Here is a 25,797-nt window from a genome sequence, read left to right on the forward strand (position 1 = left end):
ATATTTACAGGAAAATTCCACGGGCACTATCTGATGTGTGGGGACATTTCACTACAGCTAATGTAGAAGGAAAAACTGTGTACAATTGCAAATACTGTGCCAAATCATATGTGAAGAATGCAACAAAGACACAGAATCATCTGGCCAAGTGCATAAAGTTCCCTCAGCGCTCACAACAAGCAACCTCTGACAAAAGTCCCTCTACCTCTATTCGAGGTGAAAATTATGATTCACACACCTTATCGATAGCAACAGCTCATGGTCCTCCTGCTGATGAATGTCTTGCTCAAGCTGTGTATGCAACTGGTTCACCTCTGATGCTCACAGGCAATGTGTATTGGAAGAGATTTCTGAATGTTCTTCGCCCAGCATACACCTCTCCAACCAGACATGCTTTATCTACTCATTTGCTGGATGCAGAGTTCAACAGAGTTCAAGTGAAGGTCAAGTAAATCATAGAGAAAGCAGACTGTATTGCAATCATCTCTGATGGGTGGTCGAATATTCGTGGGCAAGGAATAATTAACTACATCATCTCCACCCCTCAACCAGTATTCTACAAGAACACAGACACAAGGAGACAACAGACACACCGGTCTCTACATTGCAGGTGAGCTGAAGGCAGTCATCAATGACCTTGGACCACAGAAGGTATTTGTACTGGTGACAGACAATGCTGCGAACATGAAGGCTGCTTGGTCTAAAGTGGAGGAGTCCTACCCTCACATCACACCCATTGGCTGTGCTGCTCATGCATTGAATCTGCTCCTCAAGTATATCAAGGCACTGAATAAAATGGATACAGAGCCAAGGTTAGGTATGTAAGGGGTCATCAAGTCATAGCAGCAAGTGAGAAGAATAAGAGCACCACATTGAAGCTGGCCAGCAACACCCTTTGGAATGGTGATGTCATCATGTTTGACAGTCTCCTGGAGGGGAAGGAGTCTCTCCAAAAAAATGGCCATATCACAGTCTGACGATATGGACAGCTCCATCAAGAGAAGTCTCCTGGATGATGTGTTTTGGGAGAGAGTGGTAAGCAGCCTGAAACCTATAGTAGTAGCCATTGCACAGATTGAGGGAGACAATGCCATCCTGTCTGATGTTCAGACTCTGCTTGCAGATGTAAGAGAAGAAATCCATATTGCCCTGTCCACTTCACCTCTGCTCCAAGCAGAGGACGCAGCAGTTCTGAAATACATCAAAAAGCGTGAAGACTTCTGCCTGAAGGCCATACACGCCACAGCGTACATGTTGGACCCCAAGTATGCTGGCAAGAGCATCCTGTCTGGTGCAGAGATCAACAAGGCCTATGGTGTCATCACTACCGTGTCTTGCCATCTTGGCCTGGATGAGGGCAAGGTTCTTGGCAGTCTGGCGAAGTACACTTCCAAGCAAGGGCTTTGAGATGGAGATGCAATATGGCAGTCGTGCCAACATATCTCATCAGCCACCTGGTGGAGGGAACTTTGTGGAGCTGAGGCTCTTACCCGTTGCTTCCATCATCCTCTAAATCCCACAAACATCAGCCGCTTCAGAGCGCAACTGGTCCTTGTTTGGGAACACACACCAAAGCGCGCAACAGGCTGACCAATACAAGGGTTGAAAAATTGGTGGCCATCTTTGCAAATTTGAGGCTTTTTGAGCCTGACAACAAGACATCCTTAACAAGGTTGGAAAGTGACAGTGAAGATGAGGCCTCAGAGTCTGATGTTCAAGAGGTGGACATTAAGGAGATCCAGGGAGAAGACATGGAAGCTGGAGAGGTAGACAACCTAAGCTTTAGTTTCTAGACTACCATTTTACAGATGTATGTTGAAAAGGTTTCTGTGAGATGCGATGGATCATTGGGGATCATTCAATATTCTCTTTTGTTGTTCAGTGAAATCATCCCATGTGAAGAGTAAACTCATTTAATTAAAGTTCAATTTGTAACTAAATTGTTTTTAAAATTTCTATTGGAAAGATTTAATAATTTGCAATTATGTTTACTTATGATAAGGTAAAATATTTATGTTTCTGTCTCCATATGATATGGTAAATATAACCAATGCAAAAAACATCTACATTAAAATGGTATTAATATTCGTTTGCATATATTTCCGTTAATTCCCATAAATGCCTGTTAATTCCCACGGAAAGTTTCCACCTCTGAATATTCCCCAAAATGTGCAACCCTACTTAGGCCTAGTTGGAACTAAAAGGTGGAGGTGGTTGGAACGCTTGTCACCATCAGATCTACTAAGTATTGGTCAGACAACGGACTGTGATGCATTCAGAAACAAGCATTAAAGGTTCATGTTCTGATCTATCCCAGGAGAGGGTTAAGGAATACTGCTCAAGCTCATCTTTGATGTCCAGAATCAGATAATATATCTTTCCTTTTTACCATGCAACTCCATTTCCAAGGCGTCAGAATCTAGAGATACTATAATGTATAAAACTATTTCACCACTGTCGGACTGAGTCCATACGCTGTTATTCAAATGCTTTTCTCTTTCTATTCTCTTTCCAACTCTATGCCAAGTAAAACTTCAGCAATTACAGTAAACCCTTCTTCACACTTCCAATGAATTCTATAATCTTAATCTGACGCGACACCTTTCAAACTAAATCACCTAACATGTATACAGAGACATGTATACAGAGACACCTAACATGTATATGTCTCTCCACAGAGACAGATCGGCCTGTAGGTGACATAGCCAAGCTATCATAACCTCACACACCAGTTGATATGATATGGCATTTTTAATATTAGTGTCCACCCAAAGGAGCATGTAATGTCAACATGTCTCTGGGGGTGCTGTTCCCACCTCTCTGGTCTCTCACATCTGAAAGAGAGAGCTCTGAGAAATAAAGAATGGTTAGAGAACGAGAGGAAGGGAATGAGAGAAGTAGTGAGGGAATGAGAAGACATAATGAGACGGAAGCAGTGACAGGAAGAGGGCAGACAGACAAGAGCTTGTGTGTGTAGGCATGTTCATCGAGAGAGGTCATAAAAGGTGAAATACCACACTGGTGTTACCATGGAGACTGGGGGAGATAGAGACAGTGATTGTCCAGTGATCTCCTGAGGGCATCCACAGAGCACACAATATATTTCTACCAGTGTGGTAGACTTCAAATCATAACATTGCTTTACTGCAGAGAAGTGTCGGTATACACGGATTTGTCTCAATCGGAGCTGATCTTGTCCTTCCCTGTCTACAGGCATTTCATCCTAAACCTCTTCCCTGTCTACCGGCATTTCATCCTAAACCTCTTCCCTGTCTACCGGCATTTCATCCTAAACCTCTTCCCTGTCTACCGGCATTTCATCCTAAACCTCTTCCCTGTCTACCGGCATTTCATCCTAAACCTCTTTAGACAAGAGCTTTGACTGAACAAACACTAATACTACAACATCCAATTAACCTCTCTGAGGGACCGGCAAATCTTCACTCAGTATAATCACACATTTGTAAGCAGCTTATTCATGCTGGACGTTTATTTATTTATTAAACATTTATGAGTCAAAAAGGTAATTCGTGGTCCGTTTCCGAGAACAGATTGCGAATATGAAAACAACAAACCCTTTTAACAGCACATTATTAGAGGTTAGAAAACAACAGACCCAACAGAAAACTAAAGGAATATGGCATCAGAAAGAATAACATCTCATCACCCTGTGAATCTCCGCAGGCACATTTCATTGGAATATTAACGGCAGAGAGCCACCGTAGTGAACATACGTACATACGTGTAAACAGAGTGCGTGGCGTGTAAACGTCCACGGTCAAAACTACATGATCGCATGGTACCTGACTGTATAACACCACAATATTACCTACTCTGTGTGACTGGACCGCCATTATATATATAGATAGATAGATAGAGAGAGATAGAGAGGGGGGGGGGGAGAAGAGGGAGAAAGAGCAAAGAATCAAGTCCCTCGAGAAGTATAAAAATAGCAGGTATCCAATACATTCCTTTGAGTACCATTAACTGTCACGATCAGGCTGCTGTCCCCAATTCTATTTGTCCTTCCTTGTGATCATGCAAAACAAAACTAAGGGTACAGATGGCCACATGAAACCCCACACAGATAAAACAACTGAGGTTCAATCTGTGACTGACCTTAATGAGAGCCTAAACGAAGTGCATCCAAAGAGAGTGAGATGCATATCGTCTGGGCTGAGAGTAGACTCAGTGCTCTAGTATAGACTATATAAAGCTTTGGACCAGGGGAAGGCAATACTAGTCTGTAACAACAGCATAGTGTGCAGGCTTTTGTTCCATCCCAGCTCTAAAACAGCTGATCCAGCGACTAACCCTGCAAACCCTGGCCCTAGCTGTCAAGGGCCAGGTGTGTACCTCCTGTAACCTGGCCTTTCTTCACCCTGTCTGTCCATGTATCTCCCCCTCTGTCAGGACTAAACACTGCAGCCCGTTGATCTCACTAACTGAAGGCTTCCAGCTAAATTTGCCTGTGTCCACCGGATATAAGTGACTTGTTGCAACGAAACAACAACGGTCAAATCTCTTAATAAATTGCACTGTAAGAAGCATATGATTTTAGAATGCAATGTCATTGGTTGAATGGAAAAAAGGAACCAAATGCAGAGAAATGTCTTTCCAAATAATATCGTTTTTTTCTTCCAAATGAACATCTGTAGCTCCTCATTGGCTCAATCAGCATATTGTTAAGTGCTACTCTGCCCAATAGGAGAGGCAGAGGAATGTTCCAGCGACCAATAGCTGAGCGAGGCAAACCGCCTAAACGTCAACAACCCCGCAAGGCATAAGAGAAGGAGAAGGGGTAGGGGTTCTGGGTCGGGGTAGAGGCACGGGCGTGACCCCTCTACCAGGGATCAGGGGTCATCTCAGTCACCCACGTCGCTGTCCTGGTCGCCGATGTACCACAGGAATTGGAAGCTGAGGGCCAGGAGAGCAGTGCCCAGGAGGTCGCCCAGGGCGGTCAGGTAGGGGATGGAGAAACTGTCTGGGTCTTTACCACTACGCCACATAGAGTACACCATCCAGTCTGCTATACACAGCAACAGGAACACCTGAGAGAGAGAGAGAGAGAGTTTAATATACAGAATGAGTTGTGTACATAATGTAAATCTGCACAAGAGAAACAAGTGAGAGAGAGCTGTTAGCTTAAAGTTAGTTCGCTTAAAGACCTATCACACATGTAAATCAAAGTAAGCTATTCCTGATTGCAAAAACCCAATTGTTTGCTATGCAAGACATCACACCACCAATATAAAACAGATGCACACATACGCATGTGATTCACAAAGCACAGTGGCGTCCCACAGAGAAGTTGAAGCGAGGGAGAGAAATTGCGGAAAAATCCACATTACACCTCTTCACAGATATTTTCTAAGAAACACCATGGAAACACAAAGAAAACTGAGCTGAAGAGAGGAATAAGAGAGAGAGAGAGAGAAGCGAGAGCATGGAGAAGAGCGCTGGGCCCTTGTGTTTTAGAGAAAAGTAACTGTCTGCCAGTGGTTGGTGTTATTCCTGTTTCACTGTCCAAAAAACAAAGAGCTTGAAACACTGCCCACTGCAATTAGCCCGACCAGAGACATAGCTGTACGACAGCTATACTATAAGGAATAAAACTAAGCATTCGACTGATAACCATATGTAAAGGAAAACAAGGAGAAATCTAATGTTACCGGCAGCAAATACATTATAGGGAAACGGATAATTTCAAACACCAAAATCAAAAGAAGCATATACCAACCACGTCTTGGGATAAAGAGGGAATTATTTGTTTCATAGGTGTGTCTAAATTCCTTGGTCCATCTAGGATTTTAAGAATGATGGCTTGGAGATGTCTGTCTCTATGCAGAACGCGTTAAGTATGGAAACCCCCAAGGGTCACACGACAAAGTCTATTTGCCTCGTCACACATAGTGGGTAGCGTGCAAAGTAGGTAGCCTGAAATAATACTGACTTTACTCCTTGTGACAGAGCAGTGAATCAAACACTTCCTCTTTCTCTTGAGGCACTCTCTGGTCGTCTCAGTATATCAAGGGCAATCTTCTTTCCCCTCTGTCCTTTTATTGAGTGTCACTGTCCACCAAATACCCATTCGACACACCCACACGACACTGACAATAAAACAGAATAGTTTAAAAACTCTCCCCAAATCGCTTTGTCTAAATACATTTTAGGAGACAATCAACAGACAGACACAACCAGAGAAAAACGTCAAACCTCCCATCCCCTTCCACAGTATTAACTAGAGCCGTCTAATCAATGCAGAGAAGAGAGCGGAGGAGAAGACTCTCCAGAATGGAACCAGACACCGTTTGATGTCCTGCGGCTGGATGGGAGCCTGCATCAGTCCTTTATCTCCATCTTTCTAATTAGACAGATTTACACAGGAAACGCTTTGAATGTGTTTGGTCTAAAGTGAGTGTCTGTAAATGAGTTTGTTTTCAAGTGTGTGCTTTGAATACATTTGCTTTGAAAACGGATGTGAAATGCCAGAAGAATGAATAAGCAACAACAGAAACATACCTATCTAATACCTCCTTCTCCCTGCCATCCCTTTTCACACCAGCCAATTCTGGCTAGACAGTACTTTGTCCTTCCTGGAGCACATAACCAAGTTGCAGGCTAAGGTTACATCTAGGTTTTCTGCATCGTAATCACTCCTCCTTCACCCCATCTGCCAAACTAACCTTGATTCAGATGAGCATCCTACCCATGCTAGATTACGGAGACGTAATATACAGATCGGCCAGTAACTGTGCTCGAGTGGCTAGATGTTCTTTACCATTCGGCCATCAGATTTGCCACAAATGCTCCTTACAGGACACATCACTGTGATCTACACTCCACTGTTAACTGGCCATCTCTTCACACTCAACGCAAGATCCACTGGTTGATGCTCATTTATAAAAACTCCTCAGGTCTCACTCCCACTATCTGAGATACCCTTTATCCTCTGCATACAACACCTGGTTTTCCAGTCACATTCTGTTAAAGGTCCCCAAAGCTAACACATCCCTGGGTCGCTCCTCTTTCCAGTTCGCTGCAGCTAGCGACTGGAACGAGCTGCAAAACACTTAAACTGGATAGTTTTGGGACACTCACTGACATTTGTAGCCATTTTGTGTGATGTGTGTTGTCTCTGCCGTTTCTGTAATTCGTGTTGTTTTCTGCTCTTAGGGTTTGTGCCAGGTTGTGTTGTTGCCATAGGTCTCCCTTCAAGTGTCTTCCATCTGTGTTGTCCGTCTTGTCTTACTTTTTTAAAAATTTTTATCCAGGCCCCTGCCCCACAGGAGGCCTCTTGCCGGGCCGTCATTGTAAATAAGAATTTGTTCTTAAATGGACAGGCCTGGTAAAATTAGCAGCACTTCTGGTACAGAACTTTGACCAGATTAGGACATGGTAAGAAATTAGGAGATGGGTCGACAGATACAGTAGATTCTGACTCAAATCTACTTATTTATTTGACAGGGACAGTGTGCATGAATCAAGTCAACATCAATTTAAAAGTGCCAGAGTTAGCAACAAAGCTAATTTCCAACTGTAGTACTCAATATCAGCATGATCAAATTCAGGCCAATAAGAGGGACCTACCACAACACAACAGGTCTCTCAGTATGACAGCGGTGAAGGTCAAGACGCTCCTCTGTCCCATCTCAATTACACACTAACATTTCAAATTCCGTGTTTAGCTAGTGTCGTGGAAATTACCACCAGGGACACCTGAAGTCAATCTTAAATGAATCATTCTTTATTAAATCAGAAAGCTGGAGAGGTTCCAACAAACTTAATGCACCAAGTAGTACTTGGTCTGTCAGGAGCTCCGCTGGGGCAGTCCAGTTAGTTCTCTTATATACTGCTTACACAAACAAGTTACAGTACATTCGGACGACTTCCCTTTTTACATTACAGCCTTATTCTAAAATGTATTACTTTTTTTTGCCTACAAAATCTATACACAATACCCCATAAATGACAAAGCAAAAACTGGTTGACATTCAAATTCTTTTTTTTTTTTTTTTTTATTCTTTTTTTTTTAAAGAGGCACACACCTGTCTATATAGAAGGTCCCACAGTTGACAGTGCATGTCAGAGCAAAAACCAAGCCACGAGGTCGAAGTAATTGTCCGTAGAGCGGACAATCATTCTTAAATCAAAGAAGTTTGGAACCACCAAGACTCTTCCTAGAGTTGTCCACCCACTCAAACTGAGCTATCGGGGGAGAAGGGGCATGGTCAGGGAGGCGACCCAGAACACGATGGTCACTCTGACATAGCTCTAGAGTTCCTCTGTGGAGATGGGAGAGTGGCCAGACCACCAATCAGGCCTTTATTGTAGTGGCCAGACAGAAGCCACTCCTCAGTAAAAAGGCACATGACAGCTAGCATGATGGTGGCAGCATCATGCTGTGGGGATGTTTTTCAGCGGTAGGGACTGTGAGACTAGTCAAGATTGAGGGAAAGATGAACGGTGCAAAGTACAGAGAGATCCTCGATGAAAACCTGCTCCAGAGTGCTCAGGACCTCAGACTAGGGCGAAGGTTCACCTTCCAACAGGACAACAACCCTAAACCAAGACAACACAGGAGTGGCTTCGGGTCAAGTCTCTGAATGTTCACGAGTGGGCCAGCCAGAGCCCAGACTTGAACCCGATCGAACATCTCTGAAGAGACCTGAAAATAGCTATGCAGCGACGCTCCCCATCCAACCTGGCAGAGTTTGAGAGGATCTGCAGAGAAGAATGGGAGAAACTGCCTAAATACAGGTGTGCCAAGCTTGTAGTGTAATATCCAAGACGACTCGATGCTGCATTCCTCTGCTAAAGGTACTTCAAAGTACAGAGTAAAGAGTCTGAATACTTATACAAAAGTAATAGAGTTTTTTTGTTTTTAATACATTTGCAAACATTTCTAAAAAGCTGTTTTTGCTTTGTCATTATGGGATATTGTGTGTAGATGGATGAGGAAACAAAATGTGGAAAAAGTCAAGGGGTCTGAATACTTACAGAATGCACTGTATATTTGCATGATTTAGCTTATTAGTTATTCATAATTAACGTTTGGTTCCTGCATGTGTCTGGCAACATCTCCTATCTTAACTTATAGAACATATTCTGGGTGTTCTGCCAAAAGGTCTGAGGAGGGGGTCATGACCGTCTCCCCCTCATATCTCTACCCAGCACCTACAGGAACCAATGATTGTATGAGACAAGATGCACAATTCAAGGCCATCTGTTCAGAGAACAACATTTTCCTTCACTCTAGTGATCTACTTTGATCTAACGAACTGTGTTAGACATTGATGATCCTGGATGGGCCTCTGTACTGTTTGTTCGTGTCAGGCTTGAAAGGTGGGAAAGGCACAGACGGAATTGCATCATGCCATCTCTGAAACCACTGAAGACCCATTTAAAGAATCCTACCAAGGAAAGTGTGGGAAAGCAAGGAGATTTCTCTAAAGTAGAGGGAGACAGGGATAGAGGTTGAATTCTAAGAGAGAACACACAGTTCTTAGTAGATGGCAGAGTCGAGTGCAGCAGCTGAAGGTGTGAGTGTGTACTGGGGTTAGAGAGTGAGAGAGGGAGGCTGTTGACTGGGAGATAACACCCTGAGCAAACACAGCAGGGGGAACTTTCCACTCCTCAGAGAGAAAACAGCCTGAACGGGGACTGTACACTGGGGCTGCTCACAAGCATAGGGCAACACGTCTATTTACATGGCCACAGAAACATTTAAGCGATTTAGGACCAGCAGTTTAGTTCGAAAGATTCCACTGTCCTCTCTGTTGGACTGCAGAGATACATGTTCTCAGACAAACAAGGTCTTTTTTACTTTATAGCAGACATGAAGGGGGGGGAGGGGTATAACTGCATCACATGTAAATACAATAAATCCTACTTTATTTAAGATGAATTGAAACAAACTTTTCATGTGACAGAGAGAGAGATATTACCAGATATCCTTATTAAAGGGCCTTTAAAATAGTAATTTTTCACACTACCTTCTCTTCACAACTGACACTTAGTTATGACATTAAAAATCATATTGGGTGATTGAAAAGGGTGATGATCAGAGGGGTATGGATAGAGTTCCTCAGCTCTCCTAACAGTCCCCACACACAGATCACTGTGAACACTGATCTCAGACCAGTCTCTGGTGTCTGGAGGGGTGCAGAGGGATGGGAAGCTCTGGAGGAGGTCCTCAGTGTTAAGTTCATGTTTTAAGTATCCCTATACTTCTGTTATTACGGGGCTATCACTCAGTCAAGAGTGCGCCTGCACAGGGAGTCTTGTCGTTGATGGACCTAGCCTTGAGTGTAATGGCTACCTTTGAGTGTGTTCATACGGTATAGTAAACTTTGTTAAACTGGAACCTTGTCGTTGTGTCATTCGAGTTAACACTGTGTGTGAGAGCTGCTCCAGCTCAGTGCTTCTCCTCTGTAGATCAGTGATTTCCTGCTCCAGCTCTTTAATGAGCCCTTCAGCCTGCCTCTCCCCTCAATCAACTCAATGAGCTCAGTCTGGCTTCTCTCAATGGAGCGCACCAGAGCAGTGAAGACCTGCACACTGTGAAATCTCTCTCTCTCTCCACTCTGCCCCTCTCTTGCGGAGATCTACTGAGTGTTTGATCTCCTGAACCTTCCTCAGTCTCTCCTGGATCATCTACTGAATCTCTGCCCCAGTCTTGCCTTCCTCTCTCCATACTCTTCCTCTAGAGGGACAGTGCCATGAGGTCTGCTTTCAAGCACATGACACAAACACACGTCTGGTCAATTATACAGAACAGCTCCAGGAGTCTGTCGTGCTTCTTACACATCCTGTCTTCCAGGTTCTCCACAGGGTTGATCAGAGGTCTGACACACCAGACAGGACTTCAGGGCCTTGAGCTTCTTCCCAGTGCAGAAGTCACAGGACACTTCTCCTGGATTGGCAGGGGACTCATCTTTACCTCTGACTCATCTTCTTAAAATGCATCTACAACCTCTCTGAACGTTATGTTGACACAAAGCTCAGGTTCTCTGTGGAACTTATCCTTACATAAATACATAAATGACACTGGTACAGGCCATTGGTATCCCAGCATCCTCTGATACAGGCCTTGCAGAAGTTGTGTCCACATGGAATAGAGACTGGCTCAGTGAACACATCCAGACAAACAGGGAAAAATATAAACTAATCCTCTAAAGGTTGACCATTTCAGTTATAAAAAGGCTTTAAACAAATACACATGTTCAAAATATAAGAAAATAGGAGAAGCCATGTTCATAGCAAAGTTCACTTGATCTTGTCTAGGTAAAACATTGAGTGTATCTGTTGGTGTTGATGCTGTTCTTACTGCCCTTAGAGAACCACAGGAATAAAAGACACTACGTAGCTGTAAAGAGATTTCTGAAGAACTGGGAAGTTTAGTTTCGTGTCTGATATAGAAGCATCTCCACTTTACTTTTACTTCAGCATAGTGACGTCAATAGCCCCCTCTTTGCCGGTCTGTCTGCTTATGGCTGCTCTCAAAAGGAACTTGCAGGTAACTGCCAAAATAAAAGGAAACACTTGAGTAAATGAGGGATACAAAGTATATTGAAAGCAGGTGCAACCACACAGGTGTGGAATTAACATCACATCTGCATAGGGTCATGTATAAAAATGCTGGTCAGGCCCAGTTGCACATTATTTTGTCTACCATGGCTAGAAGAGATCTCAGTGACTTTGAAAGAGGGGTGATTGTTGGGGCACGTTTGGCAGGAGCTTCACTGACGAAGACTGCTCAACTTGCTGATGTTTCACGATATGCCAAGGCCTTCTCAGTCATCAGATCTCAAACCAATTTAACACTTACGGGAGGTTCTGGAGTGGCACCTGAGGCAGTGTTTTCCACCACCACCAAATTATGTAATTTCTTGTGGAAGAATGGTTTCGCATCCCTCTAATAGAGTTCCAGACGGTTGTAGAATCCCTGTCAAAGTGCACTGAAGCTGTTCTGGCGGCTCAACGCCCCATTAAGACAATATATGTTGGCGTTTCCTTTATTTTGCCAGTTACCTGAAATTCATCTTTACACAGAGTTAAACTCTCAATCGCCATTTGTTTTGCTCTAATCGACTGGAAAATGTATATTACATAGCCTCCTGTTCATACATCTCAGTGCTAGTAAGGTTAAACCTATCAACAGTGGTCATAGTTCACCTTTCATTGGTATAGTTACAACACCCTCTTTTGGGAAGCATGTCTGTGCACTGTCTTTCAAGTCCCCTCCAAGGACTTCTAGGACACAACTCAGACTATTGCACGGAGACACCACCCCATCTCTGACACCAGAGTTACAAGGTGAAGTAGTAAAGACATGGAAGACAACGCAAAAGATGTTTCATCCCGTCTTAGCACTAGCACAATAGGACACCAGACCATAGACTACAAGGGCTAAGTAAATAAAATACAAAAAAACCCAAAGGCTCTTCTTGCTTTATTTTCCTAATAAGAGTGACAGAAAGAAACCATTAAATATAAAAAATATGAATTTGTGTCATTTCATTTAGCTTCCTGTAATGTATGACAATCTGAGTCTGAGGTTAAAGGGGGCTGAACATGGATCCCACAACCCTGGCGTTGCAAGCACCATGCTCTACCAGCTGAGCCACACGGAACCATTTCCCCAGTCTGAGGTCCTGAGTGCTCTTGATCAGGTTTTCATCAAGGATCTCTCTGTACTTTGCGCCATTCATCTTTCCCTCGATCCTGACTAGTCTCCCAGTCCCTGCCACCGCTAAACATCCACACAGCATGATGCTGCCACCACCATGCTTCACCGTAGGGATGGTGCCAGGTTTCCTCCAGACGTGATGCTTGGCATTCAGGCCAAAGAGTTCAATCTTGGTTTCATCAGACTAGAGCATCTTGTTTCTCATGGCCTGAGAGTCTTTAGGTGTCTTTTGGCAAACTCCAAGCAGGCTGTCATGTGCCTTTGGCCAGACAGAAGCCACTCCTCAGTAAATCTACCATAAAGGCCTGCTTGGTGGAGTGCTGCAGAGATGGTTGTCTTCTGGAAGGTTCTCCAATCTCCATAGAGGAACTCTAGAGCTCTGTCAGAGTGACCCTCTGGTTCTTGGTCACCTCCCTGACCAAGGCCCTTCTTTACTGATTGCTCAGTTTGGCCGGGAGGCCAGCTCTAGAAAGAGTCTTTGTGGTTCCAAACTTATTCCATTGAAGAATGATGGAGAATACTGTGTTCTTGTGGACCTTCAATTCAGCAGAATTTTTTTGGCACCCTTACCCAGATCTGTGCCTTGACACAATCCTGTCTCGGAGCTCTACGGACAATTCCCTCAACCTTATGGAGCTTAAATAGACAGGTGCGTGCCTTTTCAAACTATGTACAATCAAACGGTTCACCTTCCAACAGGACAACGACACTAAGCACACAGCCAAGACAAAGCAGGAGTGGCTTCGGAACATGTCTCTGAATGTCCTTGGGTGGCCCAGCCAGAGCCCAGATTTGAACCAGATCAAACATCTCCGGAAGAACTGAAAATAGCTATGCAGTGACACTCCCCATCCAACCTGACAGAGCTTGAGAGGATCTGCAGAGAAGAATGGGAGAAACTGCCCAAATACAGGTGTGCCAAGCTTGGAGCGTAATACCCAAGAAGACTCGAGGCTGTAATCACTGCCAAAGCTGCTTCAACAAAGTACTGAGTAAAGGGTCTGAATACTTATGTAAATGTGATATTTCAGTTTATGGGGTATTGTGTGTAGATTGATGAGGGAAATTTAATCCATTTAGGAATAAGGCTGTAATGTAACAAAATGTGGAAAAATAAAAGGGGTTGAATACTTTCCGAATGCACTGTAGGTGTAGCCTATAGTTATCGGCTTAGTTGATGGCCCTTAACTCTGACACAACTAACGTTATCACAACAGAACTAGTAGGCCTAGCTAATGTTAGCGAACGTGAATGAATTAAATATGACATTACACTTACTCGTTTAGGCTTACTCAACTTTTATGCTCTAAATTGACTCCTTAAAATAATTGAATCTGGCAAGAGTCACCCACAGAGGTTGCCACGGCTGCGCTGCAGTAGGGAAGTCGAATTTATCACTTCCGTTGTTTGGCTGTGCCCATAGCAATGTTTGAAAATGAGGTGGATAGTTGCAACACCCTCCTTTGGGAAGCATGCCTATGCACCTTCTTTCAAGTCCTCTCCCAGGACAACCACGGCAAACCTCTCCCTTTTGAAACAAAGGCACTATCCCATCTCTGACACAAGTTACTGGATGAAGTAGTAAAGAAATGGAAAGCAATGTGAGGACTTACCACTAGCCCAATGGGAGACCATCACCCCAGACTAAGTATCAAGTTCCCCTGATTCAAGCTACTTTAAAGTATATAATTCCTATAAATAGCATTGAGAGAAAGAGAGAAGTCCTCATTATCCCCTGTGAAAGAGAGTGGCTATGGCATTACATATAAATATGGAAAATAAATGCCCTAGAAACCATTTTCTATAAGCATTTTATTAAGGAATTATTTATTACTACGTTTTAGGAGTGGGGATACATTTACTGCTTTGATTTTTCATAATAACAATGAGAGAGACTAGATATCATTAAGGAGTATAAGGACATAAACAACCATTTGTGAGGGGTAGAGTTTTCACCATCATTAAGACAGGGGCAGAAAAATGGATAGAGTTTATCAGTGAAGGTGCAGCCAGTGAAAGAGTAGATAAGAGACCTGGCCTCCACATCATAAAAGAAGACCTGACCCTCCTCATAATCCACAAACACCCCCACCTTCTGGGGCTTCTCTCTCAGGGAGAGCAGGACACTGGGTTTAGCAAGAGCCTCGTATTCTCCATTCCTCAGCCACAGAGCCAAGTATACATTCTCAGCACTCAGTGTGATATCCCCCTTCCTGTTGATGGACTCTCTGACCACTCCTAAATCCCACTTAGTCTTTCCTTTAACCATCACCTCATAGTAAAATCTCCCTGAGGACAAGCCCTACTGTCCCAATACATAGACAACAAGATTGAACATAACTGGCTTGTCTGGGAGATCCTGCTCTGTGATTCCATCTCTCACCTGTTTCCCATCCTCAGACATGATGAGAGAGGCATGTGCTGTATCAGGATCCAGAGTCACATCCACTGCATACTGCTGAATCCTCTTCAGTTTGACTTCAAGCAGCTTCTCCATCTCTTTATTCAGTGTCTCCTCCAGTTGAGACACAGCTCTCCTAACAGTCCCCACACACAGATCACTGTGAACACTGATCTCAGACCAGTCTCTGGTGTCTGGAGGGGTGCAGAGGGATGGGAAGCTCTGGAGGAGGGAGGTGGTCCTCAGTGTGTGAGAGCTGCTCCAGCTCAGTGCTTATCCTCTGTAGCTCTGTGATTTCCTGCTCCAGCTCTTTAATGAGCCCTTCAGCCTGCCTCTCTGCTGCTTTCTGTTTCTCCTCAATCACCTCAATGAGCTCAGCCTGGCTTCTCTCAATGGAGTGCACCAGAGCAGTGAAGACCTATACACTGTCTGATATCTCTCTCTCTGCCTCTCTCTTGCTGTGATCTACTGAGTGTTTGATCTCCTGAACCTTCTGCAGTCTCTCCTGGATCATCTGCTGCACTTCTGCCTCAGTCGTCCTCAGCTAAACCTTCCTCTCGCCACACACTTCCTCTAGAGGGACAGTGTCATGAGTCATGTGGTCTGCTTTCAAGCAAAAGACACAAAGAAACATCTGGTCAGTCCTACAGAACAGCTCTAGAGGTCTGTCGTGCTTCTTACACATCCTGTCTTCCAGGTTCTCCACAGGACTGATCAGCTTGTGTCTTTAAGGCTGGGACTCTCTGATGAGGCTCCAGGTGAGTCTCACAGTAAGAGGTCTGACACACCAGACAGGACTTCGGGGCCTTGAGCCTCTTCCCAGTGCAGAAGTCACAGGACACTTCTCCAGGCTTGGCAGGGGACTAATCTTTACCTCTGACTCATCTTCTTAAAATTCTCTACAACCTCTCTGAACATTGTGTTGACACGAAGCTCAGGTTTTCTGTAGAAAATCTCCTTACATTATGGACACTGGCACAGGTCATTGGTATCCCAGTATCCACTGATACAGGCCTTGAGAAGTTGTGTCCACATGAAATGGTGACCGGCTCAGTGAACACATCCAGACTGAAGAGCAGTTCCTGTGCTCTATCTAACAGGAGACTGCTGGAGGTGGCCATATCGAGACAGACACCAAAGGTGAAACCATAAACCATTTCTTGGACTCAGTTGGCTCTCTATATTAAAAATAACCAACTCAATAAAGGATTCAGAGTTGTCAGGCAAGCTAGACATGATTCTGACCAATCTTTTTTATTTAAATATTTGAAAAGGCACCAACCCGTTTTACTACTTAATTGTGAAAAAGACCATGTTTAACAAGTGATCATGCTACGGTATGAAGTTTGTTATTACTTGTCCAGGAAAACTTTTTTAAACATTTTTATAACTCACCTGTGTTGATGTTGACTGTTAATAAAATTCCTAGATTAATAAGATGCTCACAGAGATCGAACGCAGCGTAGTTGTGTAGCAAGACTTCTGACGAGGAGTAGGGTTTCTGTGCCTGATACAAGTCTCTTCACTTTACTTTCACTTCAGCGAAGTGTGGTTTGCTTATTGCCTCTTAAAAAGGTACAGAGCTAAAATATTCACACGCCGCTGAACACTAAAACAGTGGTTCCCAACCTGTTTGGTTACTGTACCACCAACCAAATTTTGCTCTGCCCAGAGTACCTCTGAATTACCACATGTGCATTTTACCAGTTGGCCTATGGTGTCATGAGTATTCTGAACTACCCCCTGTGGATAGGCCAAGAACCTCTGGTTGGGAACCACTGCTCTAAAACAACTACGGCTCTTCTCGATTATCTCTTCTCAATCTGTTAATACTGCAATAATGTTATAGGCTGTATCACATCCGGCCGTCATTGGGAGTCCCATAGGGCGGCGCACAACTGGCCCAGCGTCGTCCGGGTTTGGCCAGGGTAGGCCGCCAAGGGCGGCATGTAGCCTAGTGGTTAGAGCGTTGGACTAGAAACCAAAAGGTTGCAAGATTGAATCCCCGAGCTGACAAGGTAAAAATCTGTCATTCTGCCGCTGAACAAGGCAGTTAACCCACTGTTCCTAGACCGTCATTGAAAATAAGAATTTGTTCTTAACTGACTTAACTAGTTAAATAAAGGTTAAAAATATATTGTTTTTAAATAAGAATGTTCTTAATTAACTTGCCTAGTTAAAAAAATATATAATAATCATAAACCCTCCTGCTCATAGTACCTTAGTGTTTAAAGGCTCACTAGTGAAGTTGAAGAGAAATGGCAACTAACATATGTCTTCCTTCCTATAAAGACCAGTTGTAGTGAGTAAACATTGACCCCAGACTATCGTAAGCTAAATTCCACGGAATCAAGACTTCCAGGATGGCAGTTAGGCCTTGCTGTGTACAACAAACCACTTTAAAGAAGATAGAGGCGGAGAGCAAATGCACACCTAGAAAATACCACACATTCCAGACAGTCGTGGCATGCCATGGCACACCTATAGTAAAAGCACCAAATCACATTATGAGCCTTTGCTTCCATAAATCGATCCTAATGCCATCAAAGCGGTAAAACACACAAGTCAGACTTCTTCAGGGATAAACCCACAGAGCTCTAGGAATGCTTAGGATACACACATTTCTACATTTACATTTTAGTCATTTAGCAAACGCTCTTATCCAGGGCGATCTACAGGAGCAATTAGGGTTAAGTACCTTGCTCAAGGGCACGTCGACAGATTTTTCACCTAGTCGGGCTAGGGGATTCAAACCAGCGATGTTTCGGTTACTGGCCCAACGTTCTTAACCGCTAGGCTATCTGCCGCACCTGATTTTCCTTCAAATGTCACTTTGCAAGGAGCACTCTCATCTCAAGTTGACATTCATCATGCGTGTGGTTCATTTATGTTTAAGCGTTTTGAAAGCAGAGTGAAAAAGGGTCTATGAACGCAGCTGGCTTTTGATAGTGTCACAATAATAGCGGTGTCTCGCAAAATAACAGCTTTTAATAGAAAGTCATGTCAGCCAGTGAAATTTCAAGCTCAGATGAAGGTCACAGTTGGAAAAGGAACTTGCAGGCTATGGATAGTTTGCAAAGGAACTATCCCCTACCACCCCATCGCACACACCACTGACCTGTAAGAGGGCGGCAGCCAGGTAGACGGTCATGAAGATAGGCGTCAGGGTGGTGTGGCCGCTCTTCATCAGGTGGATGGTGTACAAGAAGATCAGGTGACCCGGGAGCACCAATAGGAGCAGCACCTGGGCCGAACGGTGATTGGCTCCTGAGAGAGAGGAGACGAGAGGAGTTGGAACTGTGCAACTGAGTCTAACAATAGAACAGATGCTAAGACAGTCCCTAACCTTTGTATCGGTCAGCCTAACCACTGACTGGGGATACTTATGGGGTAGTGACTTAACATAGTACCTTCTGCAGCACCTACTGTACAATTTATGTATTCAAATCACAGCGAGAGGGACGAGAAAACTCTCTATGCTAAGCAATCTGTCCTGTAGAATGCCCCGTTTAAAACAAATCACATTTCCACAGTTTAAGTGAGTATTGGTTAGGTGCTTTACCTGTGCCATAGAAGGTGCGGCAGGGGTAGTAGCAGCCTTTGGCTTCCTCTGGTACCTCCCCAGGAGCACTGTGGAAATGAAGGTGAGTGGAGATACGGCTAGACTGGATGGCTACCAGGTTCCCCCCAATACCTGGAGAACAGACAGAACAGGCAGGCTTAGGGCTCGCGCTGACTGGAGGCAGTTGAGTATAGAACAGAAGCGAGGGTTAGAGAGAAATGCAAGGACCCAGATTTGTATCCTTCCCTAAACAGTTGATGCCTTCCAGCCACAGATCTGAGGTAACACAACCTCTCCCTCCAAAGAGCAGGGATGTACTGTAGTTTCTGTCATATTACTTTCACATATCAAGTCCTTCCAAATTCATTAGGACAGAGGGAAGGGTGTGAGTTTTGGTTTGGAATGCAGCCTTCTCAACCAGAAGGAGCATGAGACAGCAGTGATGCATCGCCACAGTCGGAGACATAATTAATACATATTACTGTGTGGGAACTGCATTACGGAGAGAGAGAGAGAGAAGGGGAAAAACAGAGGTGGGTATAGACAAAGACAGGGAAACTAGGGGGAAAGAGATAAAAGGAGAAAGGGGGGAGAAAGAGGATTTTTTTTAAATTAAAAGACTGAAAGCATGCCCCATCTAATACTGCTCAGCTTCCTCATATAGATTGTAATTTGTATCAAGCTGAGGAACATTGCTCTTGAGAACAGCAGGACAATGCAATTTATATCCACACACACACAGGTGACTCAGAGTAGTCTAGCCACGCAGCACGGCTCATGTAGAAACACTCACAGCTTCCAGGTGGGCAGACCAGACAACCACTCCAACCCAAAATAGTGTATGAGACACAACACTGACAGAAAGTAGAGGAGAGAGGATGTGGTCAGTAAGACAGAAAGGGACAGACATAGTTTGGGCATTCCAAAGAGTACCCAGAGAGGCACAGTACCAAAAGGGTTGTGTTTTGGAGAGGGGTATATTTTGTGGTAACTGGGCTCATCTCCCTTCCTGTGCTTGTTATCCTGATCAGGCAGGCCTAAATGAGAACAGACACCTCTGCTGCCCGGAGATTATGGGCACTTAATTTAATCTTTGCTGCCTCTCCACTGACATTTAACTACTCCATGGTGCGGCTAAATAGAATGCCCCCCCCCCCCCACCCACCCCCCTCCTCCTCACGCCTCCCCCCACCCGTCTCTCTCCCCAATCGTATTCCTTTCCCCCCTCTCTTCATCCCTCACACTCCTCCCTGCCTAATCACCCCCCTTACACCTTCTCATTCCACCACATTCCTCACTTTCATTGCACCTCTCATCCAACTCCAGTCCACCACTCAATCCCTCTTCTCCCTCTCCTCCAGAGGTCTGGGGAGTATGGTGGTTCCACCTCAGCAGGGGGGCTAGCTGCTGTAATTTGGGTCACTGGGTCTGACAGAGGGGGGGGGGGGGGGGGGTAGACCACAGGGGGGGGTCCCGTCTCCCACTATCTCCCGCCCCATCGGAGTAGCTCTGGGACAACAGACTGTCTGCATGCCTCTCCTTGTCTCATCTCCCTATTTTCATTTCTCCCATTCCAGTCTCCTTTCTCTCTCCCATCCTTCCATTCCCCCAATTCCTCTCCTTTACCAGCTTTGTTCATCTCCTCTTATATTCTCTCTCTAGTTTTGAAGAGAGGAACTGTGCATGTTCAGAGTGAAAGGCTCAGTCTAGTCATCTCCTCCCTATACGATAGTAACCACCTCTATGTGTTGTAAATCACAGATAGTTACAGGGTTGGTGAGGAAACCTCCCTTTTCCAGCCCCAGAGTCATTTGTCTGTGTGGTCCACACACACTTCCCAGATCACCCAGCCATTTCCTGATTTGTAGACATCTCAGCAGTAACATAGATCAGAGGCACACAGTCTCCTTTCATCGAGTTAAATGTCTCTCATTAACAATGTTTAATTAAAAGCTGATCTCCGGTTGTCAAAATGCCAGCAACAGCCTTGGCAACGGTCCCCCGGTAAGGATGGGAGGAGGTTGACAGTAGCAGTGATACAGAGACAGACGTTTGCATTTAGTCCATTACTCACTATTTTTCTAACTACGAAGTTTGAATGTAAATTCATACAAATTGGTGCATATTTTAAGCCACATTGTAAACCCACACAGTGTCAGTCACATTGTAAACCCACACAGAGTGTCTAATCAGTCAGTGATATTGCGTCTCACCGTTAATGACAGGGGTGTACACCACGATGCCAGCCAGGTTCGGGTCAGACACGGTTTTGTCCAAGATGAGTCCTCCGATACTGCAAAGCACAGAACATTCACACGCAAAACATTTGGTATTATTCTCATCATGTGAATGTACAATAGTCTGTTGCTATTTCTCTATGACAGTGAGTGAGAGCATCCACACACACCTGCTGATGACCATGGCTGTGATGACAGGCTCCCAGCCGGAGTAGAGCAGGGTGCGGCTGGCCGGGTGTTTGGAGGAGATCACCATCCACACTGGAGTCAGAGACAGGAAGAAGGCACACACCAGGGACGACACGTACGGGTGAGAGTCTACACAGAGACAAACAGAGAGGGAGAGAACGACAAATCAAATTGTATTTATCACATGTGCCGAATACAACTGGTTCAGACTTTACAGTGAAAAGCTTGCTTAAGAACCTTTCCCAATGACGCAGAATGTTAAACTAACACAAAAGGAATAAAATACCTGGGACAAGATCAAAATTGGGGAGAAAAAGGGGGTACTTTTAAAAATAATAATACACAAGCATATATACAGGGAGTAGCAGTACCAGATCAATGTGCAGAGGTAGATATGTACATTAAAGGAGACAGAGAAACAGACAGACAGAGAGACAGAGGAAAAGGGAGAATTCAAAACAGATGTAATCCCCAGTGAACCTTCTGGTGAGAGTTACAACAACAAAACAACAAACACCATATCAGCTTCAGCTGCATGAGGATTGACAGAGTAGGGGAGAAGATACTGTCCCTCCTCTCCCCAGGAAAGACAGCATGACACAGAGCAGGGAGCAAGAAAACAACAGAGATTCATAACAAACCAAAGAAGTGCTGTATTTGTGACTCAGTACAGTAGCTACAGAACAGGACATATCTAACTCATCACTCACTATCAAGACATTATCCTTGGATGGGTCTACTTTATACAGAAATTTGCATGCGCACACACACTTCGTCTTTGGCCAAACTCTAATGAATATTACAGCACTAAATCAGAGTCATGTTGGAGAATAGAGAAGGGGAAAACACCTGCTTAGAGCCTAGTAGTGAGATATGTAACTCCATCATCCCCGTCTCTTTACCAGATGTTCGTCTCACCATGATCCCATTCCACACACTTAATGGCCCTCATCATCAACCCCCTGAAGACAGATATAAAACCCAGAGAAGGGAGCTATATGTAGTCACAGTGGGTAGAATTGGGTAATAGTCCCAGTCATGATGACACAGGTATACCCACCAGTCCCTGGGTTTAGGCTTGACTCTGGGTGTCACTGTGGTTCACCATTCCCTTGCCACGTTTCAGCTTTAGGTCTTAAAATAAATGTTTGCAGTAGTTAACTGTGGCACGTGGCCTTGGGTATATATACAGTCTCCTGGATATCTCTGTACACCATCAGGCTAAAATGACTAACTTCAGCTGTGAGTAAACTGCACATTAGTCCAATTAGGCAGAACACCGCGGACGGAACGGACACGGCTGGCCCTTACAACAGAGACACTGTCATCTGTGGTAACATCCCAAATGGCACCCTATTCTCCATGTAGTGCACTACTTTTGACCAGGGCCCATAGGGAAAAGAATGCCATTTGGAACACAGCCTGTCCTACACCAACAGGCAAGGCCAGACAGATTTACTGAGCTGGTATGAACTCTTCTATTAAATTATCTCAGAGGTTTTACTGTAGCCTTTCATAGATTTTGAGTCTCTGGTGATGAATGGTTGTTTCATAGGGCTCAGACACGTCAAGGTTAGTAAAATACACTTTCCAAAGGAAACGCTTGCTGGTCCACTCTGTGTTGAGTAATGTAACGCGAGGAAGCGTGTGTGAGGCTGGGCATCCCACATATTAAATATGGACTATGGAGTGTGAGAAGGAGAAAAGAGAGGGAGAGAAAGATATGGTCTGTTCTGATTAATTACCACTAAAGACACAAAAGATAACAGCGCAGGAGTGCCATCTAGTGGTTGAAAGATGCAGTCTGATTCCAAATGGACCATTTCTTTACACTGTTGGCCAGATTTACTGAGCATTTTCCCCTTTTTTCAAGAGGAAATAAAACAAAACAGAGGAAGAATGAAGTGAAGGATTGTGAACTCAATATAGAGGGTAAAAAATAATAATTGTTGACTGGTTTTGTATCTTATTTCCATCTGGAAGTATCCAGTCCAAACCCTCCTCCTCTCACCCAGGCAGTTGTAGAGTCCCTGGCTGATCCAGGCCAGGATGGCCAGGGTGATGAGGTCACCGAAGCTGGCGGCGATGGGTGTAGCCACATTGTCGGGGTTGATGCCCGTCTTCTTGGAGCCCACGATCACCCCCACCATGATGAAGCCTGGGGTTCAGACGGTACAGAGGTCAGGGCGATACCTCAACCTTCCATGTGTGTTTGCTACAAATATATAGCATGAGACCAATCAGCAGTAGGTGATAATATGTGGCTGACTGTCTGACAGCGCCTATTCCATATCAGAGTACATGTGTGTGTCCTTATCTATCTATCTGTGTGTGTCTGTACCCTGCAGCATTGAGGCTATGAAGGCAGTGGCCACGCTGGCAGAGCAGAGCAGCACGGCATGACTCATCTGGAACTTCCCCTCTGGGATCCAACCAAGAACCACTGCCGCCACTGCTGCCAGGAAGCCTACTACTGTAGCCTGTACCTAGAAAGAGATAGAGGATGACAGAGGGAGAAGGAATATAGGGAATGAGAGAAAGGGAGAGGTGTGGGGGCAGTGTTAACAGGAATAACATAAACCTGTTTTTCTAACAATGTTTTCCTTTTATATGATACACTATCAACATTGAAGACACTTCGTCAAGAGGCATTTAAACACTGTGTGCTTGAACACTATCAGTCACACAGTCAATAATTACCAGAAGTACTAACCAGAAGTACACATACTACGCAGCTAGAGAGATAAGGGCACAAATCCAACACTGCTCGCCAATGTTGACTCTAAGATGAACACGGGCGCGCAGCTCCCCCGGCACGAATATTAGCTTATAGAGAAGTATGAGAGTGCTCTAGAAAGTTGAGTGAAGTTCAGTGTTCACCAAGGCATTCCTAGTTGATCGCCAAAGATTTCTGTGAAAAAATAACAATGATAAAGCTTTGTGTTCCTAATTTAAAAAATATTTTGTCTCGGGCTGTTTGGCATTAGGTGCACCTGATTCAGATGCCTTGCGCGCCGGGTAGGTGAACTGTTGCCATTTTGAACCAATTAATGTGACTGGCGAGCCCAGAGAGAAAGTCAAGTGCACTATATGCCTACTGCTGGCCAATCGGATTGCTCAAATTACCGTGTTTGCAGTAACGTAGCAGGCATAAAAGAAAGCTACAGCAAAGTTGATAAAGTTTATAAGCCATAAAATGTGCTTTCTTCCTATTCCCACTCAGCGCTACAACAATACCTGCAGAAGTAATGAATGAGTAGGAAAGTGTATCTATAGGTTTGCGTTATTATTAGCGGCTTGGGTCTTTTTTAATATCCAGGAATATTTCACCTTCTCTGTTCATATGAGTAACAACATGAATGTGTGCATGTGGCAGAAATAATAAGGTTTTGCTGTCAGCTGGAAGACATTCTCCTTTTTGGTCAGGATCAGTGGAGGAAAGGGAAAGCGGAGGGATGTTTGGCCCGAACATCAATGCATTAGCAGGGCAATTCAAGTAAAGCCAAATTGCGGTGATAATGTATTGGGCCTATAGCTTACTGCACAAACCTCATTGCTACAGTACTGTTTGCATAGGCTTACGTTTTTTTATGTCATGTTTAAAAAAAATCTGAGCGGTAGATCTCAGCTTGCATTTTTACTTTTTTTGTCTTAAAGGGGCAGTGTTGTATTTTGAGACAGGCTTGAATAAGCTAAGTAGCCAATAGCCAAAGGGTAGCATCATTTGTCTGATTCTCTGTAATAATGGTATTGGAATAATAATTATACATTTTAATTTGTAAAGTGGTTTCTTGCGTCAAACAACACAACACTTTCAGTCGCCTCCCTTTCAGACGGACAAGTGCATAAACAGTTTAATGTCAAGCCCTGCATGTTTTTTTCAAACGTCTCATGGAATGTAGGCCAACATTGAACACCACACATTGGCTGCTACTGTGGGCTGAATGATAGAACAGCTATTTCCATGATAAAATGTTATGGGATGCATTTTCTCCATTGTTTTTTATGGTAAGCCACTCTAAAGCGGGTACAGCCTCAGGTGTTTACAGTAAACATGCGCTGGAAGTTGCACTAAATGTTCACAACGTTCAAGTTTGCGCTGAAATTTGCTCGGTGACAAAAACAAATTCAGGGAACATTGCTGCTAGCTATGAAGCTGACAGTGTGTGTGTGTTTACCTGTTTTAACGCCAGGTTTCCTATGATCAGATTCCACTTCTCTATGGGAGAATCCATCTTCCCCACATTCACCTGCACAGTGAGACAACAACCAGCAACTCAACTCATTCAATATTCACTTTAATCTCCTACTCAAATAGCCTGCCCAAAAAACAGATTAATAACTACTTTGAACAGTTTGCAGGAACCGCTAATCAGATTACAAACTAATATGATTAAACTAAACACAATGTTCAATTGAGTGCATTGTTCCAGATGGGAAGGTTTGTGAATGTTCCTGTTTTCTTAGCAAAAGTATGCAGAGCTTAGCAGTTTTGAGTCTAGTGAACAGGGAGTGAGCTGAGGGAACAAGTGAAACACAACACTGAGTTTCTCTGTGTGAGACCGAACAGAATGATGTGAATGTGTATCTGTGAGGAAAGAGGCAGGGAGGAATGGGCCAAACTGAACAAAGAGAGAATTCTGTCCCATCACCTCATCAACTTCTCCGACCCCACATCATTTCAATAGGGGTAGAAAGGGAGGGAGGAAAAAAGTAA

General features: G+C 44.2%; 1 protein-coding gene and 1 pseudogene across 2 annotated transcripts in view; both read right to left on the reverse strand.

The window, feature by feature from the left end:
- Nucleotides 1–25,797, reverse strand: part of LOC129865179 (solute carrier family 41 member 2-like) — a 29,254-nt gene continuing 3,457 nt past the window's right edge. For both annotated transcript variants that reach the window (XM_055937704.1, XM_055937703.1), the window contains exons 4-11: nt 25,259–25,330; nt 23,422–23,566; nt 23,092–23,238; nt 21,062–21,209; nt 20,868–20,947; nt 18,655–18,786; nt 18,211–18,359; nt 1–5,051 (exon numbers count right to left, since the gene is read on the reverse strand). In XM_055937704.1, the coding sequence (XP_055793679.1) occupies nt 4,866–5,051; nt 18,211–18,359; nt 18,655–18,786; nt 20,868–20,947; nt 21,062–21,209; nt 23,092–23,238; nt 23,422–23,566; nt 25,259–25,330 (1,059 nt within the window). In that variant the 3' untranslated portion in view covers nt 1–4,865. The remainder of the gene's footprint in view (nt 5,052–18,210; nt 18,360–18,654; nt 18,787–20,867; nt 20,948–21,061; nt 21,210–23,091; nt 23,239–23,421; nt 23,567–25,258; nt 25,331–25,797) is intronic.
- On the reverse strand, nt 5,058–18,202 carry LOC129865177 (zinc-binding protein A33-like; annotated as a pseudogene).

Source organism: Salvelinus fontinalis, chromosome 11 (assembly GCF_029448725.1).
Source record: "Salvelinus fontinalis isolate EN_2023a chromosome 11, ASM2944872v1, whole genome shotgun sequence".
Lineage (NCBI taxonomy): Eukaryota > Metazoa > Chordata > Actinopteri > Salmoniformes > Salmonidae > Salvelinus > Salvelinus fontinalis.